The following is an 18,465-nucleotide window of genomic DNA, read 5'->3' as shown; positions in this document are numbered from 1 at the left end:
CACAAGAACAGAAAACCAAACAAATATGTTTCTCCAGGAAAACAAGGAGTGAGTTTTATTCATCACAAACAGTTTGCTCTAAAATGAACAAAAGCAACCCAGAGGCTCCTTTAAAGACGATCCCCTTTGCCCAGGTGGCTCAGAGTCGTGTTTGACAGGCGTCACTTCCACATGTACATGATGTGAAAATAAAAAACCCCACATCGTCCCAGCCTCCACACACACTCCTTCAGAGCCACCTGCAGGCAAGAACTCTGCCTCATTTCCACCTGCCTGTCATATCAGTGAACACAGTCTGGTTTTATCCCTGCGCGCGGTGTTTACCTCGGCGAGCAGCAGAACAGGGGCGGGTTCGCAAATGAAATCATGTGGGTGAGCACAGCGGCGGCGGGTGGAAAGGAAACCTGTTGTAAAGCCGGAGTGCTTTGGGTAGCAGTCGTCACTCCCCGAAAATCTGTCCCACTATATATAGTTATATATATATATATATATATATAGGCACTAACAATTATTAATTTCTACTTCAACATGTCTATATCTTCAAATCCATGGAAAAAAAAATATTTACAAATGATCAGATATGCAAAGAGGGAAAGCAGAGTTTGCAGTAGCATCATTCCTCTCAAGCTTTTGCGGGTAAAACGGTGAGGGGACCTCCGACGACGCCATGAGACGTCTCCGGTGACGCGGGACGGGTCTGAAGGCGGAAGGCACTTAAGAGGAATGAGCGTTTTTTTTTAGAAATGAAGAGTGGGGATTTCAGCAACATGCTGAAAAACGTTGATTCGTCGTATTTGTCCCACTTATTATTGGGAAAAGAGTACACTTAGACACAGGGTTCCTGCTTATGTTTTTTAATCTAGTAGTCCCAGAGCCAACTTTTAAAAATTTTCTGCATTTTTTAACTTCGTCTGGTAGCAATAAACGTGACAGTGGGAAATTTTATTTTCATAAATTCAAGTTGCGCAATTGGCCGTACGTTTTTCGACTCTGCAGGAACCCGATTGACATGTTGACGGTGTAAAATAGTCGGGCACATCGTCTCTACCATGACTGACAATAAGTTAACATTTCAGCTGATTCTCCGTCTCTGATGATCACAGCTGGCCTTCTGGAAAACACTGAAGCAGGTGATCTACAAAACTCTTTCAGATTACAAAACTAAAATGGACAAAGAGCTCGGAACGAAAGCTGACCCGAGAAGCTCTTGTTCTCACCGGCTGTGAAAGATCACATGAAATGTTCTTCAGTCTCACTAATGGAAAGAGTTTCATATTGCCTCAGTTTAAAGAAATAAAAATAAAAACGCGTTTTCACTCCTTCACATAATCTGGAGAAAGAAAGAAAGAAAGAAAAAAAAAAAGCAGACATCTATTTACAATCAGTTCAAGTGTTAACCATCCAGACCCCAAATGAATCAATACTTCACTGTGACGTAACGCTCCGCTGAGTGGAATGAGAACAAGCTGTGATTAAAGCTGTAGAGGCTGAGCTGCACCAAAACAAACCATCAGCTTGAAATTACAGGGTCTGAAGCATTTTTGCCAAAAAAAAAAGAAGATTTTTCTTTGTATCTGGGCGTCTAAAGAGGCTTTTCTCTGCATTCGATTAGCTTCATTGGGAGTTTGGATCTGGGAATGATGATGTTCCCAGTTAAAAGCGATAACTTCAGCAGCATGTCGAGGTTTTATTTTTTATTCTATTTTTTTTTCCTATTTAGGGTTGGAAAACAACTGTCAAGATTCCTCGTTAAAATGCCGATTTCAAAGAGGAAGTTTCACTTTACTTTTCAGACTTGGAACACAGAAATTATAAGTTCCGAGCAGAAATATACAGTAATTGAAGCCACATGTGTCTGTTGATGTTTGTCTCAGTCCAACAGATTCAAGGGTTCACTGTAAAAAAACAAACTCCTATCAAGAATGGTCTGGTTTCTAATGCAGATATGTTAGTACACTTGAAATAAGAGAAAAATAACATGTAAGTTACTTTTAAGCACAATACAGGAGCTTGTCAATAATTCCTTAATATTAATGAAAAAGTATCACTTCCACTGGCAGGTTTTCCCCCTTATAACTACATTTCCCCATGTTGCGTTAACATGGGGAAATATTAACGTAACATTTTCCCATGAAACAGTGCTTTTTCCAACAATATTAATCCATCAAAAACGCTCCTATGTTGCAAGTCAGTTTTGTCTTATTTCAAGTGCACTAAGATATTTGCACTAGAGAGTGGACCAAAAATCCTTGGTAGGATTTTGTGTTTTTGCAGTTTTCTGGTATGTTAGTTGAGGAACTACTCAACTAACTAAACTAAATCCATCATCCTGCGTTTGCTCCACATTATGCATTTAAATTGTGTTGGGCAGAACCTGCTCTGGTTTAACTGAATCATCAACAGGAAGATAATGTGACAGAGGAATTAAAGTGACTCCCTTCATGCCTGGCTGATACTTTACCCAGAGCGAGCTTGCTGTGGGCGTTAGGACAGGATCGCACCTGAAAGAGGAATCTAAGAAAAGAGAGGATGTTGCTGTTTCTTCTGGCTCAGCTGGCAAACTAGACAGCCATTTTGTGAATGAGTATGGATACAAAACGGGTTCATTCTTTCTGTGTGTAGTTATTTGTGTCAGCAGCTTCTCTGGGCTCCCTTGGTTTGTTCAAACCAGAATAAGACTTTTCCCAGATTGAAGGATTGTTGGTGCAGCCCATGGGCTTTATCAGTCTTTGTTCCATATTTAGCTTTGTGCACTATGAAAGCTACTAAGCAGAGTTGTTTGATGTTAGTACGCAGAGTTTGGACAAGGTGGAGTCTAGTTAAAGTACTGGGTTCTGATGAGCTATTCCTCTTGTTAAATTCATTATTTAGTCGTCTTTAAAAAACATCTTTTTCTTAGTAGAATTAAAAATAAGTACAGGGTTCCTACGCAGGTTTTCTCTGGAAATTCCAGACTTTTTCCATATTTAGTTCTTAATGTTTACTTCAAATGTTGAATACTACAGTTCAATGTTCATTTTTTAAGATGATATTTATGCTTTTCAAACATGGAGGAAGGATGGAACGAATGAAAGACTGAAGGGGGCAGAAGGCAAGAGAACAGGAGAAGAAGGAAAAGACCAGGCCTGTCACAATAACCATTAATGACATGATAAATTAAAATGAGCTTAATAATTTCAATTCTGATGATTAACATTTTTTGAAGGCCAATTTTGTGTGGAGGCATCACAATCAAGTACATTTCTGGTTTTAGTTGTGCTTGTTTTATCTATTGTTTTTGAGTGTTGTGTTTTATTTTTGTTTATTTACAATATTTTTCAGTTCCAGTGTGAAGTGTTCTGTACTAAATTAAAGTTTATTAGCCTGCGAGACTGCGAACTTGCACTGTTAGGCCATTATCAACAAATTAGTTGAAAATTGACTCATACCAGCAATATTATTGTTTATTGCAATAATTTCCGGGGCAATTTACTGTCCAGCAAAATGTGTTACTGTGACAGGCCTAGAGAAGACATGAGGGAGGACACAATACTTAGTCAATTGGATGGGGAATAAAGTCTGGAAAAACAAATTTGTTATTTTTACCTCCAGACCTGCATAACACTGAAATCAAATTCCAGACTTTCCCAGGCTGCGTAGAGACCCCGCCGGTACCACATCTAGCTTTTTAGCAGTTTTGTTGTGGGTCCTCTGGTTCTGGAAGGTTAACTTACAAACCCTGTATTATCGTCACTCTCACTGCTATGGTGTAATACTCAACACATACTGCGGTGCACGACGGCAAACTCTATCCTGACAGGAACTGCAATACACACAGGACTAACTGTAAGCATTGAAGGACACTTAAAATGAGAAAACACGCAGCTCCGATTGGTACAGTGTTTACAGCGTTTGGCTCTCACTGAAGCCTCTCGCTAAGACTACCTACGAACACAAACGTGGAAGTTTTGTCACTTTAACGCGGACTGGGTGGAGCGACTCAGTAAGTGAGAGCGGCCATCGGGGTTTACTTCTGGATGTGGAAGCAGCAAGTCTTTCTTTTGAGAAGGTGAGAATGCTTACAGCTTAACACAAAGTGGTTAAAGTGTTACAAACTTTTATCCACAACCAAAGGAAAAAAAACCAAAAAACAATCTACACACATGTTAGTATATTACAAATATTTAAAAAAGTAAACTTTTATCTATAGGCATTTTAAAATATATTCCATCAAAAATAGTGTTTCAACAGTAGAAAACAAATGTTATACAAATGACAAAAGCTAAATGTTTACAGTAGAAAGTTGACATGATAGACTGCCTCCTCCGTTTCTACCTGGCACATCAGAGATGCTTCCTTCCTGCCTCCTCAGTTTATGTTAAAAACCATGCAATGACTGGAAATAAAGAACCATAATTTAGCAAACAAAACTCAAATGAGGGTGATAATATTTTGTACATCTTGTGGCCTGCGAGCTCCTGTCACCTTTGGCAAGTTTGAGTGGTTGGGTTTCAGTCCCGCTGTGACCTCCAGAGCTCGGCCTGTTGCAGCTCGGCGGTCCAGCAGCGTGGAGGGCGGGCCCGATTGTCACGTCTCGGAGCGCGGCAGCCCTCACTGTCCTTGTTCCGTCATCAGATCACAAATGACGACTTGTGTCGGAAATCCCCCTGCGGAGAGAACATGCAGTCATATTCCATAAATTAGGATATGCGATCTGATGAGGCCCGTTTGTGAGATTTGAAATGAACAGCCTTTAAGCAGGTCTTAAACTTCATTAAGTTTACATTTCTGTTAAAACAAAACAAATATATATATATATAAACGACATTTAAAATTTTCTAATTTTAAATGTCATGTTTTAAATACATGTATGTGGAAAATCCTCATCGTTAAAGGGGCAGTATTATGTATTTTCCAGGCACACAGTATCATCTTATATCACAGTCAAGTAACTATGTTACCTTCAGTTGTTATAAAATTGCTGCATATATAAAATATGACTTAAAAGAAATTTGACTTTGAAATTTAACATCTTGAAATTGGGTCTCTGTCTCTTTAAAAACTCCTGCTCTTCTAAAACAGGAAGTCATCGCAACATCTCTCCTCAATTAACCCTTTAGTAACATTTTTCCCAGAGTTGCTCTAAAAGTGGTCCCTATAATGAGCTCAGCAGGTGTTTGCTAATTGCTGCTGGCTAGTCTGAAGGGGCTGAGAGGGGAAGTCGCAATGGATATTTAATGACCATCGTGGCTAAACTATTATAAAGATAATCTGCAGGGTTAATAAATAACATTTAGAAAAGTGATTGTACTTTTGGTTGTACTTCTAAATAATATAGTTTAGAATACAGTTCAAATAATCGATTGTATTATTACCTGATTGCTTATATAAACAAATTTATCTCCTAAAATATACCCAAATGGAAACATTGTGCACTTTCTGATTACACTTACAGAATATTACTGCTGGAAGCTACACAAAGCAATGGCCCAAAATTCATAAATTCATTATTTTACACTAAGATGGTGGAAAGATGTGACAGTCGTCAAAGGAGTTTACGTCTCTTTGCTACTTAGAAAAATTAGAGAGAACTCCTTCTGAAACTCTACAGGCCTTATTTAGAACGGTAAGTGCTAAAGGTCCTGACCTCATAAGCTATTAGTCCATTTCCCAAAATACATTCAAACCAGATCAGAATCACCTTCCTGCCACATTAGTATGATCTGTGTAAGGACTGAGCTGACACGAGGGTTGAAGCTGAACCAGTGGTGTTACGGCTCTGATTTGAAGTACTAGCGTAGTCACATTTGGAAATTTCTTTTGACTTTATGATTCATCTACTGGATGAAATAATTGCAGCAGCAAACACACATTCTGCACTTAAACCTGCAAGTAAGACACTGGAAAAAAAGGTAGTAAATTAAAATTTTCAAAATAATAAAAAAAAATTCTCTGATGTTGCGCAGTCATGAATCTGTAAGACAAAAACTCCGAAATTTTAAGATTCATTTCACATATTTTTTCTGTTGAAGTCGTAAATTTGCAAGAAAAAACTACTAATTTCCAAGACTAATGCAAACTTTTCAATATGGGTACATTTAACATTTATTCAATTCAACTATTTGATCAGTTTTTGTCTCACAAATTTACAACTTTTAACCAGCAGAGAATTTATTATTTTTCTTCTTGAAAATTTGAGAAATTAATCTCACAATTGACTCTTTTTCGTCCTTTTAGCTAAAATGGCAAGTTAATTCATTTTCCCTTTGGGAACAAAAAAGCATACATTTTGACATATTTTAAGCTTGTGTGGACATAACAGCAAGCTAGTATTTTCAACTAACATCCTTCGTCCTGATTGTCATATCAATGCGATGTCATGATGTAATTAATATACTAGAGAAAACTCGAGGTTTCATCTTCAAAGCTGTGTCATGTGGTCATAGTTCCAGACTGCACCATCCTAAGCAGTTATTATTCAGAAACAGCTAAAATTGACAGGCTGGTTTCACGTTAGTTTGACTGTTGAGGCTGTCAGTGTTTGTTGAGCCTGAGATGTATTTAATAGGCCAGTTTGAACAAGCTAGCTTTTACTGAGCGTGATTTATGTAGGCTGCATGTACAAACCTCATCCTCTGTCCTGACGTAGTCCACTCCGTCTCCCTTGGCTGGAACTTTGTAACTGGCAAACACAAATCAAAGCACAGCTATTGTAGTCTGGCAAGCTTAAGTGTTTATTAATTTAAAATAAAAGAATATATTTGTGGATGCTGAGATGACAGCCACGTATATTTGGGCATCTTACTTGTTTCCGGTCTGTTTCTGACCGGAGAAGTAGCCTTGTTTGTATGCACAGCAAATTCCCACCGTTATACATAGGAGCACAATAACCACCACCAGCACTCCCAGTACGATCCCCACAATGTCAATATCATCTGCAAAGGTTAAATCAGGGGGAGGAGGAATCAGAAATGACATTTAGAATAAATCTAACAACTAGGGATGCACCAATTGCAGTTTTCTGGACAATCACTAATCTTTAAAAAGCCTGACCTGCCAATTCTGATTTTGGCTAATACCAGTTTTCTAAATAACTGACACTGTCAGGTGTAATAAAGGCCACGATGCACATCTGTGTTCCAGTCTTATTATTGGAAAACATTTTACAATACCTGTGAAACAATACAAACGAGTTTCAGCAGCACATGATGTAGTGATACAAATGAAAAGTTTACAGCATTACTGTCCAACTGCTAAATTAACTAAATCAGTTCCTTTAGTCTTTCATTTTTCTCTTAACTGAAGATCTTATCTTTGGACCTAAAGAGGAACTATCTAAAGTCAGAACAGACACTGTTTTTATAACAGCTGGAAGGTATTGATCAGGCCAGAAATCTGGGTGTGGTGATGAACGCAGACCTGAACTTTCAGAGACACATAAAGAGGGTTACAAAGTCAGTCTTCTATCACCTGAGGAGCATTTCCAGGATGTCCCAGGAAAATCTAGACATGTGTTTAACTTTAGACGGATTGATCACAGCAACAGTGTCTTCCTGCCTAAATAGTCAGACAGCTGCAGCTGATCCAGAACGCTGCTGCTCATGTTCCCACTAAACCAGGGAGACAGAGCACAACACCCCAGTTCTAAAGTTCTTCCAATTGCTCCCTGTAGCTCAGAGAATATACTTTCAAACACATTTAGTTTACAAATCACTGAACAGCTTAGCACCAAAATACATTAACGACCTGTTGTCGTATCAACCTTTCAGACTGGTTATGGTCTGCATCCTTAGAACCAGAACCAAACATGGAGAAGCAGAATTTAGCTTCTATGAACCACAAATCTGTAACAAATTAACAGAAAACTGCAAAATAGCTGGTGCAGTGAGGTCCTTTAAATCAAGGCTAAAAACCAGTCTGTTCAGAGCTACTTTTGCCCTTTAATCACTGGAACATCGATGAACATATCTGAGGATTTTGATGGTAGCACTTGACAAAACGTAGTGCTTGATACTGGCTTTGCAATCGGTGACTGTATGATTGTTTTTATGTTTTCCTGATGGTAAGCACTTGTTACTGAAATGTGCTATAAAAATAAACATGACTGATTGACTGATTATTTACAATGATGACACACACGATCAGTTTGATGAAGACAGTTAACACTTACACACTTCCATCTTCTGGGGCGCACACTGAGCATGTCCTGCATCGTTCTTCGCTCGGCAGTAATATTCGCCTGCATCTTCTTTTATGACTGAAGTGAATCTCTGCACAGAGAGGGTGAAACATGTCAGAATAATACAGGCCCCTGCTGCGGCTGCACTTTTCTTTTCTTCAGTCACTCGCTATTTGAAGGCAATTTAAGAACATCTCAACACATTACAGGATGAAGACTCTGGCTTTGCTTGGTACTGACAGTCACTACCAAAGAACAAGCAGTGACTTTCACACCATATTAATGTTATCCACTAACAGACCAAATGTTACTTGTCAATCAGGCAAAGTTATATTTAGATGATTCATTTAATTTAAATTCAACTTAAATAGGAAAATTGGAGAGACATGGACTATCTGCTCACTTTTCTTGATAAAGTGGCAATTTGGTTAAAATACCCTTTGCCAATGCTAATTTCTTCCGTATTTAGTGCAATACGGTTAATACATATATTAGCATAAACAGTTTTTACCCCAGTTAGTTTTCATCTGAAGATGAAAATACATCTCAATAAACAGTGCTCAGCAATTTATTGTCATGAGACAATTTGATTAGTATTTCACTGTTGACAGCATGAAGTCAACAATATTTCATTTTTTTGCACCAACCCTTTCACTGTTGCTTCTTTTCGAGCATGTAAAGCAGTCACAAAGTGTCGAGAAAAAGAGGACCAACAAATTAGATTTAAAGATTTTCAACAAATATTTTAACTTTTGTCAATAATAACAGTTTTCAGCAAGGAAATGTAGAATTGTGCACGCCTCCATCTGGCTCTACTCTGGAGGAATCTCATCAGTGACCGCCAGTCATCAACAGCTGGCGCAACATGTGGACCCATCTGGAAACCTTTGACAAGCCCTACAGTGCAGGTTAACCTGGCTTCTGACATGGACCGTCAGGATTTTAATTAGCAATAAAAATAAATAATTATTATTATTATTGAAAAGTTAATTTATTTCCGTCATTAGATTCAAAAAGTGGAACTGGTATATTAAACAAGTAAAGATATTTATTTGTTAATTTACATTATAACAGCATAGCTATTTCCAAAGGCATGGCTGACCAGGAAGAGAGCACAGGTGCTTAGGAGTTTTATTGGCAGTCTCTTCCTGCAACAAGCCGTTTATCCCCAAAGGTAGCATCGTAGCTCCTTGGTATATCCTGCTCTGAATCAGTCATAAAGGTGCCAAGTAGGGATGCACCAATTGCAGTTTTCTGGCCGATCACCAATCTTTAAAAAACAGACTGACCTGTTTAGCAGATACCATTTCTTTTTGTCTGAAAAATCGCATCCCTAGTACAAAGCATTTTCTGATGACATTGCTTGTTTTAGTTAAAGTTGTTTCACAAAATCAAAGTCAAATATTTATTTATTACACCAACATTAACTCCATTTGCAGCTTTCGTCCCATTTTTCTGCTATTACGGGCGCAGACTGGATACACTAAGTTTAATAGTGGCACAGTACCAATAGGAATGTGTTTTAATGATTCCAACACAAAGTCAAAATAAAACAACTAACTTTAGCCATTAGAGCAGTAGAAAGTCCTGCAACAGATGGTCTAACCACTATAGAGTCCAGATCGGAACAGCATGTCGGTCTGGGATTACGCGACATAGAGACAGGCTAAAACCACAGCAGATCAAACACATGTTCTCCTGCATTATGCGTCCTGACTCATGATTACCTTGACAAACGGAAGACAAGTGTCCTGTTTCAAAGCGAGCTTGCAGCACATACCAGCTTTTATTTCTGTAATTCTGTGTCCTGCGGTACAATTGCTTCTTTTTTAAAGCATTTCACTTTACTTTTGCTTACAACAATAGCACTAAATGCATAAATGTTGCTTAGTGGAAACACAGGAGTGTTATTTTCCTTCTACAAAATGCAATGTAAGGTAAGTTATGGCACGGTATAAACAGAGGTTGGGAAGAGTAGCAAAAAAGATGTACACAAGTAACACTAGAACTACTTCAACATATTTTTATTCAAGTGAAAGTAAAAAGGATCCCTCTGAGAAATTACTCAAGTACGAGTAAAACAAGTGTTTTGTAAAAAAGGCTACTGATCAAATCATCGGTTATGTAATATTTAAAAATTACACCATCAGATGGTCCGAAATATAAAAGACTGTGGAAATTTTGGTATTTTAAAGACCAAAACGAAAATAATTCATTTAAATAACATAATTCTAAAATAACAAAATCATGTAAAAGAAACATTTTTCCGAATCAATTTCTTTCAATATAAAACCTATGAAAACTTGAACAACTTTAACAAAACCTGACTCGCGCTGGGCACATTATCCAGAAATTTTACTTAAGAAAGAGCAGCGATACTTCATAATATAATTATTCCAGTAAAAGTAAAAAGGTCAGTATAGTGAAAATACTCCTAAAAGTAACTTTTCAGAAAAAGTTACTCAACTAACCATAACAGAGTAAATGTTACTAACTATTGCCCGACTCTGTGTGTAAATGGTGCAAAAGTAAACTCTCTATGTTCACTTTTTCTTGTGTTTCATTATGTAAAAATAACAATGCAATTTGAAATTACCAGCTGCATTTCCATTAACCATAAAATTGAGCAAATTTAAATTACAAAAATAAATCTGCTTAATGGAAACATGCCAATTTTGATAACTTTTTTGGCAGTATCAAAATGGGTTTATTTCGCAAAACTGCTATGAAAATTGCTTTACATAACATGATCAACAGCGCCCCATGATGTGACTAGTGGTGAAAACAATGAAGACAACAGGAATTAGTGTGAGGATGAAGGTTTTTTTTTTTGACAATGAGCAGCCGTCTCCACCAGAGCTCTCACAGCTTTGCACAGTTCATAAAAAGTTCTGTGTCATTCAAACATGTTGAATCTTTAGCGGTTCTGTAAAATCACAAACTACAAATTCCCCAAAATGGCACATACGCATGAGAGGTTTGCCGCAGCAACCCCTGAATGAGACGCTGATGTCTCCTCTGATGGCTGATAGACGATGACCGGTAGTGCCATGGCTAAATTATGAATTTATTTCATGAAATTGTTTACAACCGTAAACAGTTTCATGATGCCATGATTTTTAATGATGGCGTCATGAAACTGCCATGATTTTGAATGACTTATTGCGTGAACAAGGTTATTTAATTGTGATTTTAATTCAATTTCTCATTTAATGAAAACAATGCAATCGCAAAATTATATTTTTGCGGCATCAGTAGAATATTGACAAATACTCCATTTACAATGGAATTGCAGCTACTTTGACTTTGTTCTTAACACTTTACAGCTGCTTTTTTCTGTGAAGACTGGAGTTCAGCATAACAGGTTAGGAGAGAAAGTGAGACAGAGCTGAAGGTACCATTTTGAAATGTCTTTCGTCTTACCGCTCTGCCTGGTTTTGAGACAAAGAGCAGTTGACTGTGCTGTGTCACATCTGATGGCTGAGAGCGCAGCAGTCTAAGCTGTGCTGGAAACTAACCTAGAATTGAGGAATGTGCAAACGAGGAGAGCAGATTCCTGTCGCGGCCCGAGCTCCTCGACTGCCTCCCTAAAATATCTGCCCCTTCCCCTGGGCGTTAGGCCACTGTCCCCTCAATGCCCCGCCCATGCCCCGCTTGTGTGTCCTTGCCCAAACACGTGCACCCGCATACTGACCAGAGTTCCTGTTCCTGTGTTGAGCGTGTATGAGGAGTTAAGGAATTTGGGACTGGACTTGGGGTCCTCTGGAATCTCCTCGCTGTTCTTGAACCACTGGTACTGAGACTTGGGGAAGCCCTCCTCCTCCACACAGCTGAGCTCAGCTAACTTCCCGAAAGGCACAGACTTTGGAACGCTGCATTTTGGCACCACTGGCTTCACTGTGGTGGCACAGAACATATGACACGAATCAGGACAGTACATCTTGAGCTTTTACATTCCAAAAGCATCACCGAGGAGAAACAAACTGATGCCTCGGTGCCTACAAATCAGCCTGAAGCTTTAGAAAGACCAAAAACTCATGGGTTACTGAAGTGGCACCACTAACAGGACCTGGCGAAAACCAGCCAGAAAACGTCACCGAAACACGCGGCGCATGCTTTCTTTAGCACTGCAGTTCAGAACAGATGCAGTTTCAGAGCCTTCCTCTTATAGCCCAGAACACGCCTTTGCAGCTGGGCAGTTCTGAACGCATCCTAGAGAATATGCCACCCGGGTCGGTGCGACCTACAACAGGGTTTCACTTTACAGCATCCGCAGTGTGAAGTCTGCCTTTTAAGGGCAAAGTAACGGCTCCTACTCTGCGTTTCCTGTGATTTTATTCTGTTTTCCAACAGAAGCACACAGAGTTCAATTGGGGATGAAAGGAAGCCGGAATACCTCTCACTACAAGGTCGATCACAATCTCGTCAAATGACTTGTTGTCCTCAGCGGCGGTGACCTCACATCGGTATTTGGCTGTGTCTGACCTTGTGGCGTTGGTTATCACCAACGTGGCCGGCTCTCTGATCACAGCTCTGTTCTCCAAGTCACCTGACGGGAGAGATGAAAAAAGTTGAACAACAACCAGCAGAAAAACAGCAGCAGCTGAAGTTGAACCTTACCCGAGATCTTCCTGTCGAAGTAAACGTAACTCGGCTTATTGTTGGTGATCTTTTTCCATTCGATGCGTGGATGCATTGTGGTTATGGACTCAATCAAACATGACAACTCAACCCCTGCAAAGGAAGAGAAACAGCAGGTGATGAGTTCATTCGGGGCCATTTTGGGTTGTGTGTTCGGTCATAAGCGCTTACTGTTAAATTCGTCTGTGGAGGGGGATTCCTCGCTCGTTTTTAGCACCACTGCCAACACACTGAAGTAACCTGCAACACAACAAGCAGGCAGGCAACATAAGACTCTGGATTTTCATGATGAACTGATGATCTCGTCCAATCCAAGCTGGTTCCGCCGATGTTGGCCTTGTTCTAACACCCTCCCTGGGGATGGATTTCATGCTTGTATTCAATTTCACAAACATAATCAAAGGGAGCATAAAGTCTAAATCTGTTGAACAATCTGGACAGGCAGAAGTATTTCTCCTTGCCTTGTTACTGTCTGTCTTCCAGTCGAGTGTTCGCATGTCAGCGTGGGTGTGTGTGGAAGTTGAGGGTGGGGGGAAGGTTGGGGTGTTGCTTCTATGCACAGTGGATAATTGCGCAGGGAGGCATGTGGCCTTTTCAGGGCAAGCTCACCATGGCAGTTGTTTAACCTCCTGCCGAGCCTCTCTTCCCCCGCCCCTCCTCACTGTCTATCTCTGGGCCTGATGCTGCTGTCCATGTGGGACTAACAGTGCAAAAACACCCCAGAAAGATGTGAAGGACGGGGGGCATGGGAGGGGCCTCCGCTGAATCATCCTGACAGCCCATGGTCCGCGAACAAATTCGTGGAAATCACTTCTGCATGGCTGTTGACCGAAGAACGCGCTCATCAACACTTAGATCGGCTGAGATCTAAAATGATGGCCTGGCTTTTGGATGCAGGGTCACTGAAAATCTATTTTCGTCAGGCTATTTTCTACTGAACATTCATATCAGCAAGATGCTGCTTTCACAACGAGGATATGTTGGAAAGGCAAGCATTGGAGAGTTCAGGCCCCAAAAAGTCACGGTGAAGCTGGACCTGAACCACCGGAACTACAAGGTGTAGGAAGGGCTGAAGAACCAATCATTAACATATATAAAGATAAACATGATCAATATTGTCACCGTCCTACAATAACGACCTAAAAAGATGACTTAGACAAAAAAAAAAAGACGTTTGGCAAAAAATTACTTAGGCCAGAACTATATTAGGAAGGTGACGATATTAATATATAATATGTCTGATAGAATATTAAATAATTTCACTGAACTCCGATCCAGAATCACATAGCACATAAAAAATGAAAAGGAAAAGAAAAAATGTGGATAAAACAGGAAAAGTCAAGTCACCTTGTTTGGCAGTATTTTAGATGTTTATAACACAAAAACAATCAATAATTAACTGAAACGACAATATTGTGATATGTTTTTCAGCAATATTGTGTAGGTTGGTGGTCCTTTCAGGTCAGGGATTTGAACCTGAACAGGATAGGCCACAAGTGTGTGACGCTACCAGTGAATGTCCTCCAGTAGAAATGGTGCAGTCAGCCTCTAATTAGCGGTGGGGGGTTTAAGCCCTCTGATTCTAAGGAAAGCACTCAAACAGGGATAAAGTGACCTCAGCCAACTGGCATCTGAATACACAGCAGAGTCTACGGTCACCTGTTAAAGCAGACAGCCTAAGCTGATTAGCCCAGGCTCTAACCCAAGATCATAACAAGATAGAAGATTAGACTTAGCTGATGCTCACAGCCACAACACAACACTAGCGTAAAAAGGTGCTCACTAAGAGGAAAAACAAATGCACAGCAGCAGTTTAGGGTTTCGCCACTGTGCCTCTTAACTGCTTAAAAAAAAAAAAAAAAAACAGCAGCGTGAAGTGAAAGCAGAAAATGAGTACAACACCTTGAGAGGAATTTGTGTATAAAAGAAGAAAGGTCACGTGATCAGTTTGGCAGTATTTTGGATATTTAAAACAAAAAAGTAATCAATAATTACCCATTTCAACTGATGTGAAACCCTTGTAGTGTGATATGTTTTCCGGCCTTATCATTCAACCAAATAGTCATAATAATAATAAAAAACAGAGATCTAACTATTGAACAAATAAATTAATGTTTGTTGCTGTGATAAGTACAACCTCAGGCTCCAAGCGTAATAGTTAAATCTACAGCTATCGCAATCTATCTGTCTGTCTTTCTGCCTATCTAATAAGAATGTCTACTTGAAAACTGCTACTAAATTTAGCATCTTTGTATTCCATGTTGTCACATAATTATCAAAATAAACATATAAATAAATTTAACATGTAATAATATTCTAACTGTAACATTAACGTTTTTGTTTACCATGAACTTGTGCCATTGACTGATTTATTGTTCAGGTTTCTCTCCCATAATTAGTTCTACTTTACTTACAAATGTTTGGCATGTAAAAGTGTTTTATTGTCATCACCATACTGTAGTCTGTCCAGGGCAAAGTGGCTTTCTGAATGCCAGCTGTATTTCTAAATAGAAATTGTGTCCACCTCTGTTCTTACACACAAAGCCATCAACAGTTTTCCCTCTGCTCCGACACAAGTACTGGAGTTTCCTCCCAGTCCACACACTTCTCCTTTATTCAGTCAGTATTAAAGCAGATTAGGTGCCTAAGTGAGCTTGACATGGAGATAAAAAAAGCAAGAGATGTGCCTTGAAAACAGCTGTCCAGGAAATCACATTAAGCCCCCACTCAAAAGGACTGGCTTCTGGCATACTTCTTTCCCTTCATTAGAAAAAATATATCATTGTGTTATTATTTAAAGGCACAGAAAGGACATCTTCACAAGCCACACGAGTAACACTATACCCTAGAACTTGCATACACATTGTATACAGATTTGATTTACCAAAATGTAGTAGTTCATCAGTCGATTGTACATTTATACCAATTCGTGATTAATTTCTGCATTGTTGTCCTCTGCTCTGTATTTCAAAGTAATCCAACTGATTATAAGTAAAATATCCTAAAAAATTTTAGTTGTATAAACATTTTTCAGAATATGTTAGCTGGATTTCTAGTGTCTAGTCAATCCAAACTCTGCTCTGATGTTAAACCTCCTACTCACGCTCATAAAACACATAAAAAAGGCGTAAACAGATTTTTGAAGATCAGATTGACGCATGTAAAAAAAACTGCTAAAGTAACCATCCAGCAAAAAAATACCTTCAGCATTTCCCTCCAAGTGTTTTGCAATTCAGCACACAAATCCAGTAAAATATCAGGAAGTGCTGATGATAGGACATGGGAGGGGCGTTTCCCACCCTCTTTCCAAGCACCTTTCTCTGACTGGGCCCAGTTCAGTTCCTGCTGGTATTCTTGCTGTTCTTAAACAACCTCCTCGGTGCTGCTCTAATGGAGCCAGGGATGAGTCCACAGTCACTGTGATCACGATGCAAGACAGCGGTGCAGATCAATAGCATTTAAATCATGCAGGTGCTCACTGACCTACATAGCGGTTTTCCTTTCTTGGTTCGCTACAGATGTGAGTTGTGTTAATCTGCAAATCTGCAAAGTTGTTTTTTTTTTTCTAATCTTCCTTGCCTACTCTATGATGGGCTCAGGCTATTCTCTGTAATCTTAGTGTAATGCCCTCATAACCCACTCTCTCAGTTTTACATCACTGAATAATACAGCAGGCCCGGCAGAGCGGAGGAGTTCTCCGTGCCGGCGCGCTGTAATGAGCTCCTCCTTGTTTGGTAATGTCTCCTGGGATGCTGCACTTGTCTCCTACGCTGCCGCTGCTGCTGCTGCGAGACGACGCCGGCATCATAAATAGAAAGGTTCAATTAAACAACCAGTGATATTCCCCGTGGAACATCCAACTTCATGCCTGTGGAGAATATTCCCACGCCTCTTTGGAAACTCAAGACATCAAAGTGGCTGCGGCCAGTTTTACACGCGATCAAAAGCTGGCATCGAAACTGTTTTGTTAATAGTTTTTGACGGTTCTTATTTCATCTGTTATTTCATTTATTTAAACCTGATCAGTGCAGATGGTGCAACATACAGTCATCCGTTACTCAACAGAAATGACTGTCATCACAATAAAATAATTCCCTGATTCTCTGATTGGTTTGTCACTTCAACCAGGACGTTTCCAAGGTCAAGTCCAACACATAACATACCGTATACCTTTGGCTATACTTCAACAGTAGGGTGTTGTCAGGTGTTGTAACTCTTTCCTGTAACATTGGTAGAACAGGCTAATGTACATTTGGAGCCAGAACAGGAGAACATGCTCCACTGCTATTGCTACCTGAACAACATGGCCTACATACCCCTGATTCGTATTCAGCACCTTGTTTCACTGTTTCAACACTGGCAAACTAAGTAGCTTGGCTGGTGACGAGTCAAAGCCGTTCGCTGTGGGGGAGAGAGGAAGACTGGGACGGCTGAGGAAGACTCCACTGGGATCAGTGGTTTTTATTCTCCAGTTAAACCTGCACAGCATGACTCTTTGGTGTTTCCTCTCTATAACATCTTATATCTATTTTTAACCCTCATAAAGGTGAATTTATTACAGCCAATTAAGTAATTAAGGTTTTGTGCATGTGCAAATACATAGTATTATTAAGTAAATGTAGTGATAAAAATGACCTACAATGATATGAAAATGTTCTGGTAAATATTTTAGTTCAACTATTAAAGGGATGTTATTGTGTTTCCTTCTAAACAAGTTAGGATAGCTCTATGGGCAATACAAAACATCCATTTGCACAAAATCATTCTGAAATATATAGATTTCACCTGCTAACGTCTGACTATTTAGAGCTCCTTTCAGAATGAGCTGTTTTAGGGCCTCTGTCACTTTTATGCAATTTGTTGTGGATCTCCTAATGATAGAATGATGATGCTTCCATGATTTATTTTAATTCTAACCAGCAGAAGCAGCTTAAAGCATTCTTTTATTATTATTATTAAATATATTATCTGAATAAAGATATGTGTCAGATAGTTTCTCCTCTAGGCTTACTGTGGAGTTTTCCATGGTCTTCCCCAGAAAGAGTCTCTGATGGGAATGTTCCTCTGGAAGCACTCAGAACTGCTTTTACAAGGTGTAAATGTTTATGCTCTCAAACAAGCTAGCACTAGTTTTATTCCCTCAATGTATGACTACCAACGGGTATAAATGTTTGACTTCCAGTAATAGAAGAGAGGAAGAAACACATTCCACCAACTAAAACAGAATCAGAAATATGCTGGTGACGATGCACGTCTTTCTGCAACATGACCATGACACGTGCTCTGATGTTCCCATAGAAACACAGGGAGATTTCTATAGTAACAGAATGTCCACCATAATAAGGGTGACCACCAGTGAAACACACTTTTTCCACCTGTTCCCGTGGCTGTGGGAGGAAGTGACTAAACAGGCCCCAGAACGGTTCGTTCATAAAAGCAGTCAGCTTGAGCGGTGATGAAGACAGGAGGAAGGCTTCAGAGCTGAGCTGGCATGAGGAATGACCCCGGGTTGTTTCGTCACTGCTGCGGTCATCTGGCAGCTCTCCTCCATCCCCAACACATCTTTCCACACATCCACCTGCCTCTACCTCTCTGCTCCGAGAGATTAGACTTCTACAGACCTAGTATAAAGTAAAAATACTTTGGTTTCAGAGAAGTATGCTATT

At 39.6% G+C, this 18,465-nt stretch overlaps 1 protein-coding gene across 1 annotated transcript in view; it reads right to left on the bottom strand.

Moving 5' to 3' along the window:
• Positions 1-32: 32 nt before the first annotated feature.
• LOC116716538 (junctional adhesion molecule C-like) overlaps positions 33-18,465 on the bottom strand; it is a 50,016-nt gene continuing 31,583 nt past the window's right edge. The window contains exons 2-9 of the mRNA XM_032557360.1: positions 12,971-13,039; positions 12,779-12,892; positions 12,555-12,707; positions 11,853-12,055; positions 8,150-8,249; positions 6,785-6,914; positions 6,607-6,661; positions 33-4,646 (exon numbers count right to left, since the gene is read on the bottom strand). Of these exons, the coding sequence (XP_032413251.1) occupies positions 4,611-4,646; positions 6,607-6,661; positions 6,785-6,914; positions 8,150-8,249; positions 11,853-12,055; positions 12,555-12,707; positions 12,779-12,892; positions 12,971-13,039 (860 nt within the window). The 3' untranslated portion in view covers positions 33-4,610. The remainder of the gene's footprint in view (positions 4,647-6,606; positions 6,662-6,784; positions 6,915-8,149; positions 8,250-11,852; positions 12,056-12,554; positions 12,708-12,778; positions 12,893-12,970; positions 13,040-18,465) is intronic.

The sequence above is a fragment of the Xiphophorus hellerii genome, unplaced genomic scaffold (assembly GCF_003331165.1).
Source record: "Xiphophorus hellerii strain 12219 unplaced genomic scaffold, Xiphophorus_hellerii-4.1 PGA_scaffold_64__1_contigs__length_250000, whole genome shotgun sequence".
Lineage (NCBI taxonomy): Eukaryota > Metazoa > Chordata > Actinopteri > Cyprinodontiformes > Poeciliidae > Xiphophorus > Xiphophorus hellerii.
This window is presented reverse-complemented; position numbering and strand designations above follow the sequence as displayed.